At 40.9% G+C, this 9,378-nt stretch overlaps 1 protein-coding gene across 1 annotated transcript; it reads left to right on the top strand.

Moving 5' to 3' along the window:
- Window positions 1-1,113: 1,113 nt before the first annotated feature.
- On the top strand, window positions 1,114-8,950 carry LOC112135723 (putative uncharacterized protein encoded by LINC01465). Its single transcript, XM_024256396.3, has one exon. The coding sequence runs from the start codon at window positions 7,195-7,197 to the stop codon at window positions 7,741-7,743; it is 549 nt and encodes a 182-aa protein (XP_024112164.2). The 5' UTR covers window positions 1,114-7,194; the 3' UTR covers window positions 7,744-8,950.
- Window positions 8,951-9,378: the final 428 nt, after the last annotated feature.

The following is a 9,378-nucleotide window of genomic DNA, read 5'->3' as shown; positions in this document are numbered from 1 at the left end:
CAAACTCAGAGAAGCAGAAAGGAGAGAATAGTGTTACCAGGGGCTTATAGACGGAGGGGGTAAGGTTCTGGGGAGATGTTGGCTAAAGGGTACAAAGTTTCAGATAGGAGGAATAACAAAATAAGATGAAAAGAGGAAAAACAGAACTAAGCTTATTGAAAGCAGTTAAAGCCAAACAAATTTTTTTAGTGAGCTATTTTGCTTAGAGTACTTGTTTAAGAATTTGAAATAAGGCATACTTCTAGAAAAAGACTATGGAACTAGCAAAATAATATTTAAAATGGAAAGTTATTAAGTTTAATAGGGTAACATTAAAGCAAGTACTTTATACCTACAAAGTACTTAGTACAAGTTCTCGACACATCTCTTATTAATTCTAATTACTAGTTTTAATTATAATAGATATATTTAAACAATGGTATCCTTGTTGTGGGTATGTGTGAACTTCCACTATATTAGTCAACATATTTGATCTGGAGTATAAGGAAAATGGACTGATCCTCTGATAGACTTCAAGGTAGTATTTCAAAGTGGCCTGGGAAGATACCCTAAGAACACTTAGCTGCACTTTACTGACCTTCACATGGTTTTGTATGTGTTCTCACTTTGCTTTGGTTGTCTCTCAACCACAGGAATCTTTCTTTCTCTTGTTTTACGTGTTTTTGAGTTTTTATTATGGAACATTCTAAATATACACAAAAGTAGAATAGAATTAAAAAACCCCATCTACCCATCACCCATCATCAACACCAACACTAGGACAAGCTTCTTTCCTGTGTACTCCCATATATGCTTCCCATCCCCCATTGATTAAAGTATGAAGCAAAGTCCGATCATATCATTCATTAGTAAATTATTTAGTATGCATACACCAAAAGATTTTTTAAAAATATAACCACAATACCATTTTCAAAAACAATTCTTTAACTTCCAATATTCAGTTTTAAAATTTCTCCAATTGTCTCATAAATGTGTTTGTGGTTAGCTTTGATCAAATTAGGATCCAAACAAGGTCTATACATTACAATTAAACCGATAAATATCTTTAAATTCATTTTACTCTACAGGTTTTCCTGCCCTTTTTCCCTTAAAATTTTTTTTTTTCTTAAATCAGATCATTTGTCCTGTAGAATTTCAGTGTGGATTTTTGCTACTTGCACTCCTGTGGTGATTTAACGATGTTCCCCTATATCTTAAATTTCTAATAAACTACTCATCAGATCTAGAAACCTAATGAAGAGTCTAGAGTCTTAGTAAACCACTATCTAGTTCAATTATTTGAACTAGAATATCTAGTAATCTGTTTTTGTAATGTTAAAATTGATCAGTGAGTTTAAGTGTGGTTACCCTGATCCATGAATTAAATACTTTTCTACTACTGATTCATTAATCAAATACTTCTCCATCAGCATTTTACTTAATGGTTTCAACCATTAAGTTAGCCATTGAAGAGGTCTAGCTTTATTTCATGAGCTGTTGTAATGTTAACATTCTATTTCTATCAGACCTTCTGCACTGTGAAACTGGAATTATTGTGTAATGAGGAAATCTGCCTCACAATCATTTAGTTACCCCGAGGTATAAATTATATAAGGAAGGTAGGATAGATACTTGATTCTTTCTTTCCTGTTCTCAGGCACCACAAGGCTCATCATAATCGCTCTCCATTCCAGAGAGATGCATTCTCTACCTACTCACAGTGCGCTCCTGCTTCTTTGAACTTTTACCGTGTTTAGAGTGTACATCATAAAATGTGATGTCTGGCTATGTGGTCTAGATTCCCCCACAAGGTAGTTGGACACTTGCTACAACATTGTAAGCTCTTAAAGGTGAAGTATCTCTTGCAGCGTCATCCTGTTTAGGAGATAGAAAACAGCCCTGGCGGACCAGGCACGGTGGCTCACGCCTGTAATCCCAGTACTTTCAGAGGCCAAGGTGGGCGGATCATGAGGTCAGCAGTTCGAGACCAGCCTGGCCAACATGGTGAAACCTCGTCTCTACTAAAAATACAAACATTAGCCGGGCGTGGTGGCGGGCGCCTGTAATCCCAGCTACTTGGGAGGCTGAGGCAGGAGAATCGCTTGAACCTGGGAGGTGGAGGTTGCAGTGAGCCAAGATCGTGCCATTGTACTCCAGCCTGGGCGACAGAGCAAGACTCCGTCTCAAAAAAAAAAAAGAAAGAAAACAGCCCTGGTGAAACTAAATTATCATCTTTTTTAAAAAAAATACAGGTAGAATTATAACAAAAATCAATGGGAAATGGCTTTTTTTAAACATACAACTGCAATATCAATAGTGGTTTTGGAGAAAGGGCTCTAGAACAGGTGTATGAGTGGAACTCAGGTTTGAAAACAACTCAGGTGACCCATGGATTGTCCTCACTACACGTCTGTAATTATTATTATAGGGAAATGTATTCCTTTTACAATGTGAATTCCATAATGTGGAGTGGGTTTGTGTTTGTTTTATCTTCTGTATATTCCCAGCACCTGGCATACAGTAGGCATCCGATTCATCTGTTGAATTTATCTGGAACTTATTTATTCTGTATAAGCTTCATTCTCTACAAAAAGAAATGAATGGCAGATAGGATTCTTATTCTTAGGTTTTTCGTCTAAACTCTTAAAAAGTATGTAAATTTGTTTTTAAAACAGAAAAATATATTTTAATTTGCTTATGTATCTGATTTTAGAGTTTAGTCAGCTCTTTTGGCCATCTATTATGTTAACATTAAGTCAGTGTTACTATTATGACTAAAACTAGTCCATGCCCTGTATCTACATAATACTTCTGTTTAACAAGGGCTTTAAAATATACTATGTGCAGAATATTAAAACAGCAATCTCTGAATCTTAATACCTTTTTGGTAGTTATGTTCAAAGTGAGATAAAACACCCGTTAATTGTTTATTACTCAACCAAAGAGCAGTTAAGGGATTTTTCATGTATAACAGAAAACACATTACAACTACATATATGATCTAAACTGTCAATGTCTGTGGACAGTTTTTAGTCCTTAATTTACTTGAATTTTCTGTGACATATCACACTGTTTGGCTTTCTGCGAACTCCTGACTTCCATGATAAAATACTCTCAATTATATTATAATGGAACTAACGGAATTTGTAAACCTGATTCGAAGAAAATAATATATTTTCTGTAAGTGTTGTTTGATGTTGAATAAGAGGAAAGAACTAGGAACTTATCCTTAAAAACACAAGATTGTATCTTAGGTTTGTTCATATTTGATATAACTAAAAGACTAAAGTTACACTATCGGATGTCAATAGTATGCCTTTGAAGGACCCTATTCACAAATTTAGTGGCCAAAAATCCTGTGTAGGCACAATTCCATTACATCTGAACAAAACAGCACTTTTAAAGAAAGGTAACTGTAAAACAAATTTAACCAAAAAAAAATTTTCAACTTGAGATAAGAAAACACATAAATTCCATGTAGAACTGCTAATATTTCTTTTAATTCTGATGACACTCCCAGCGTATTTGTAGCAGATAATACGAAAGTAAACTGTAAATCACCTAGAATATCATCACTGCGATTGTCATCTCCAAGATCTCAGGCAACAAACCTAACCAAAAGAACTCCCTAAATTACTATACTATTTGAAGTGTTCCATACTTCCCTTCCCTTAGCTCATTCAATCACTTTTCTGCCAGGTCTCAAAAGTGAAGTAGGTCACTAATGTTTTTCTCACCTGCCCACATTTTGATTCTTTATTTAATTTCTTGAGACAGAATGTCAACTGTTTTGTCCAGGCAGGTCTCAAACTACTGGGCTCCAGTGACTCTCCTGCCTCAGCCTCCAGAGTACCTGGGATTATAGGTGCACATCACTGCATTGAGCTCACATTGATTTTTTTTTTTTTGGACAGTCTCACTCTGTTGCCCAGGCTGCAGTGGTGCAATCATGGCTCACTGTAGCCTCAAAGTCCTGGGCTCATGAGATCCTCCCACCTCAGTGGGGACTACAGGCACGCACCACCACCACACTCAGCTAATTACATTTTGATTCTTAAACACTTCATGTAACATCTTTCCTAGCTATACAATTATTTTGCTTTCCTCATGGTGCCCAATAGTGATAACCTAACAAAAACACTTAGTGAACTTCATTAGACAATCTTAGAAGTAATTTTCAAATTTTTGCTTAATTATCTAGATTATCAGTAGCGCCAACAGCTTTTCAGAGTTTATGACAATGGTCATTAATTCTCCTTTTGGGTACTACCAATCTGGCCTAATTCATTTTCGAAGATGATTGCCCTATTTACCTTTTGTTGTAGAAATTACAGAGGGGATTATTCAGTGGGAAAGGAAATTAATAGTATCTCCTTTGTCAGCTTCACCATGGAGCAGGTGGAGTGTAATAAACAATAGCGGGAGAGAGCATGTAGCTAGGAAGAAATCTCAGCCTTTTTGGTGCTTTGTGCTTGTACACTGAAGAGCTAATTTGTGCTGTCAGGTGCCTCTGGCAGGAATTCTTTGGGGACCACTCCACAAGACACAATGTCTTCAGTGCACCCTTGCCAGTCAGTCTTGCCTACCTGCCAAAAGGTTATTTTAAAATAGCTTGTCAACAAAGCTTTTCTATGTAAGATTAGCAATCAGGAATTTTGAAGTATGAAGCAAAACTGTGTTCTCCAAGAATCTTCTCCATATGGTGTGCCCTATATACCATAACACCGTCTCCATTTCCAATTGAGGATGGCATTTATTAAAATGTTATTACCATAACCCAGCTTTCCTTTGGTTTAGTATGTACTTATTGAGAAGGGCACTCAAAATACTGCCTTATTACTTTCCATCAGTGGCTTTTTACAACTACAAATTATTTAAATGATTGACAACAGACCTTTAACAAAAAAGTTAATTGCACCAAGTAAATGTCAATAATACTAAGTTCAGAAAGCTGTATTTTTGATAAATCAAATTCATCTTGTGGGAAACTGTCAACAAGGACAATGTTCAGTTGGTAATTTTCAGTTGGTGTGTAGACAAATGTAATTAGCAGATTCATTTTTAAAATTGGAGATTAGAGCAGAAATATAGCTATGGGACTAAAACAGGTCGGCTGGTGGCAGTATTTTCTCTTGTAACTTAGGAAAACAGTTAACCTCTCAAAGGACTTTTACATCCAATAACTCAAAAATGTTACTACTATTTGGGCAATATGTAGTTGTGGATAAAATTTACTTTAAAAGCACAAGATATAAAGTATGAATAGTTTATCTGTATAGGACATTGAGCATTTCTGGTGTGCTTATCCACTTAGTTTAAATTACCAGCAGAATTTGTTATACTTTGGGGTGCAGATTAACAACTGTTGATTCTGCATAAAAATGTTAGCGTGTAGTGGGTTGGATGATTACCTCGGTTGGTTGAATGAAGTGTTTTGGAAAATAAAATCATAATGAAATTAGCATGTTATGATTAGTTTCTCCATAAACCAAGATTTGACACAGCACCGCAGAGGTTTTCATTATTTAAGAAAACAAGCACTTAACAAAGCCTTGAATTTACTCTGCTTTGCTACCAAGAAAAGCAAACTTCAAGAGCCAACATTCAAGCATTTTCTGCATCCTAAGATTCAAGATAAGGTTCTTCACCGCCCTTCCCACAATGAGGCGGCTCCATCCTGATGAGATCAGATTAAGTAAGGTTATTCTCAAGGCTAAACCAAACCCAACCAAGGTACATATATTAGATCACTTTTGAATGATAAAAGCATCAAACTCCTGCTGAAGGGTTTGGTTTGGTTGGTTTAAAGAACTGCCTTATTTTTTTTTCAACTGAGCATCAGAAAACCATAGAAAATTGTGATTACATTATATTCAAAACTACCTATTCTGTATAAATACAGATCAGTTTTCAAAGAAAAGTACTAAAACTGACCACTTACTTCCCTCAGTGAAATAAAATGTAAAAATACAAGTATCTTGTTTTCCACGCAGACTTCAGGGTATTAGAACACTGAGTATTTTCATTAGTTATCCAAACTACCTTTTTTCTCTATGCAAAGGTATTTTCCTATTAGGAGTAGTGGCCACTCAGGAATCAAAATGAGTGTTAGTAGATTTTAAACTCAAATCTAGAAACCACTTTCAATTCCTAGTCCTCTTCTCCCATACAAAACCTCAAAGATATAAGTACCACATAACATTAGAATCAAAAGCCATAAAAACCAAAAAACCAACCCACCACACCAGCGGAATCTGAGACCCAAGGTTAAACTAAAAAGAAAAAACAAAAAACAAAACCATTCACAGCACACTGTACATAGAATTTATTTGTTTGCCTCATACATTAAAAAATCGGAATAGTGCAATTACCTACAAATAATTTCAATCTTCTCATTCGCGAGTTGCAAAGTTTAAAGAGAAACTTTAAATTGCTTTGGGTTTACGTTTTTAAAGACACGCTCAGATTTACTAAGAGAGCATATCAGAAACCAGATCTAAAATGTTAAGGCATAAACTTTAATTATCAGGTCTACTTCTGCCCCTCTAATGCCAGTTCTGCAGATCGCTCACACCACTCCAACCTACAGCTAAAGAATGAAGTAAAACAGGTACACACTAAATTTGGCATTTAACTGCTGAAAGAAGTGTTAGAATTTTTCAGGGTGAAAAAGTTATCTGTATCAATTATCTTACACAATTCCACTCCTTCCTTCAAGAAAAGGAATCCAATGGCTTAGCTCTTTCCCAACCTTTAAAATGCATCGCGGTCCACCCCACTCCCCTCAATTCCTTCTAGGAAAATGTGAAACTAACGGTTCCGGTGGTGGCCGCGCCGGCCGGGCGCCGAGGCTTCGCGGGCTGTCCCAGGCAGCGCCCCGGAAAACAAAGGGGATTCCCAGCCATTGTCCTCCGCGGCGCTGAGCATCACCAGCACTAGCAAGGCAGTAGCTTGCGCAGTTATCTCCACAGCGGGCAATGTCACAACCCGACCAACAGCACAAACTACTACCTCAGCCAGGGCCATGGTGTCGGGGAGGCACGGGACCACGCGGAGGGCAGCAAAGCGGCTCCGGCGCTCCTCCGTCCTTCCTCGCCGCCGACGTCGGCCCGCCGCCCCTTCTTTTCCTTTGCCTTCCCCACCGCGCCGCGCCCGGAGACCCCGCCCAGCACCCAGCGGCTCGGCTGCTCCCGGCGCCCCCCGAGAGCTACGGGGATGAGAGCCGGCGCCGGCGCCCGGGTGTTACAGCCGGCGTTCTCTACGTCAGCCACCGCTCTGAAGAGAGAAAGAAGGCGGTGTCCTGCGGAGAGAGCCGCTCCCTCCACTGCCCGAAGGGAGCGCGTCGCCTCAGCCGCTCGAAAGCAGGAAATGGGCGGCAAAAGCGCAGTCAGACACCAACTGGTTCTGGACTGCCCCCGAGAGGCAGCGAGCAGCGCTCCCGCGCTTCGCCCGCTAGGAGCTGCCGCCACGTCCCGAGCTGCGCCGCTCGCGCCCCTCCCTGCTCCGAGCCCCCGGTGGGGGCTGGGCTGCGGCCGAGTCCGGCACCCGCGCCCCCACCCGCGCCGCGCTGTCGAACCCGCCGCCGGCCCGCTCTCGGCGCCGATAATCGCCGGGGCGCATCCAGCAGAGGCTGCCGCCGGCTCCGCCAAACAGCAGCCAAGGCATAGCCGGGAAGTCCCCAGGCCACCCGTTCCCCAGCACCCTTCGGGGAATTCCCGTTCAGCGCTACAGGAGGCGAAAACGGAACAAACGAAAACCCCTTAACAGTGAAACCGGGCCGGGCGATGGCCCGGGTGGCGACAGCGACGACTCGACGCGTGCGGACACAAGACCCGTCTCGCGCTCCGCTGCTCCTGTGCGTCCGGACGAACCTTAGAGATCACTTAAGGAAGCTCGCGCGCTACTCCTCACCACGTGACCGCCCCACCAGGCCGCCCCCCGCGCCGCCATCTTACATCCGGGAGAGAGGCGGCGTCCCCTTTCCCCGCCTTGGCAGGCTTCGACGTGCCACCAGAAATCAGCCCTGAAAGAGGGGACCCCGATTGCACGTCACCGGAGTGCTGAGGCAGCGGGTGATGCCCTCCATCGGCTCAGCGGGTGAAAGTGGAGTACCAAACTTTTTTCGGCCTTTGCCCGCAAAGAAGATGGCGGCGCATACCGCCGCCTAAGCGGACACGTTGTACCCTGGCCGTGGTTTGAAGTTTCCGGCACCTCCTTTCCCAACCAGCAAGGACACAACCATACCAGCCCCACCCACGCGGGGTGGCCGCCGTGCTACATTCCGCAGAAAACAGGCGGGAAAGCTGCGGCACAGCTCGCTTTAAACGCAAGCTTTTGGGACTTCTGGTTTTGGCTTTTCCTTTTTAAGCCAAGTTAGGGAGAAGGCTGGCTGCCATGGAGCCACTTCTGCTTTTGGCCCAGACAACTTACGGGATTTTTTTTTTCCTCCCATTTAGAGATTTTTTTGTAGGAGGTTAACAAATTATTTTAAAGAAGTTAGGGCTTGTCAGATAAAATACAGGACGCTCAGTTAAATTGGAATTTCAAATAACCAGTGTTTTGGCATATGTGTGTTACATATATTTTTAAAATTGTTTATCTGATATTCCAATTTAACTGCACATTCTCAATTTTTAATGACTATATCTGGCAACCCTATCAGCCTTACCCCTGAAAATCCAGACTGCTTATGACAAAAGTAAGGAATGGAGGGAAATGAAAAGCATGTTTACCTACAACTTAGAATTGTCTTTGCCCAGACTTTGATCCTTCATGGAGGCCAGAGGGCCGTGGTCTAGAACAAAATTACAAAATTTGGCAGCAACTCATAAAGATATCCTTGTATAATTCCCTTTCTGGCAAAGTAAGATTTTTTTTTTTTTTTTTTTCCTGAAGCTATCACGATGTAATTTTGGACAACAGATCCTCTTGGCCAAGAGTTTAATTGCAAATTAAAAATTAAATAACTGGCTTTTTGTTTCTATTCTACATGATATAGGCGATGGGACTCAAACAGTTTCTTAAAGTAGAAGTTTTCGAGTTAAAAATCAGCCTGCCTGACATATTACATAACAACATTTTTACGTGCATATTCAGAAACTATTTCCAATTAAGAATATTTATTTGTGTAAACATAATACATTTGCAATTAAATGCTTTAGTTGACAAAGCATAAACTCACCTATCAGTCCCTAAGCATAAACTCACCTATCAATCACTTACCAGAAAGTCTGTAGAAACTTCACACCATCCTTCTTTGATAAGCAAAGATTGGACGGCCATGGGAATCAATCCTCACTGCTCATTGACTGCGCAGTGGATCAGATTATTCTGTACCAAAGCAAATGTCCTTTGCCATAATGGCACAGATTTTTAAATGGCCACTAAACACCTGTTTGG

Source organism: Pongo abelii, chromosome 10, assembly GCF_028885655.2.
Source record: "Pongo abelii isolate AG06213 chromosome 10, NHGRI_mPonAbe1-v2.0_pri, whole genome shotgun sequence".
Classification (NCBI taxonomy): Eukaryota; Metazoa; Chordata; class Mammalia; order Primates; family Hominidae; genus Pongo; species Pongo abelii.
The sequence above is the reverse complement of the archived record's forward strand: the minus strand, read 5'-3'. Positions and strand labels throughout refer to the sequence as shown.

Excerpts from the sequence above, each read along its gene's own strand:
- LOC112135723 (XM_024256396.3), top strand. The coding sequence starts at position 7,195 with ATGAGAGCCGGCGCCGGCGCCCGGGTGTTACAGCCGGCGTTCTCTACG.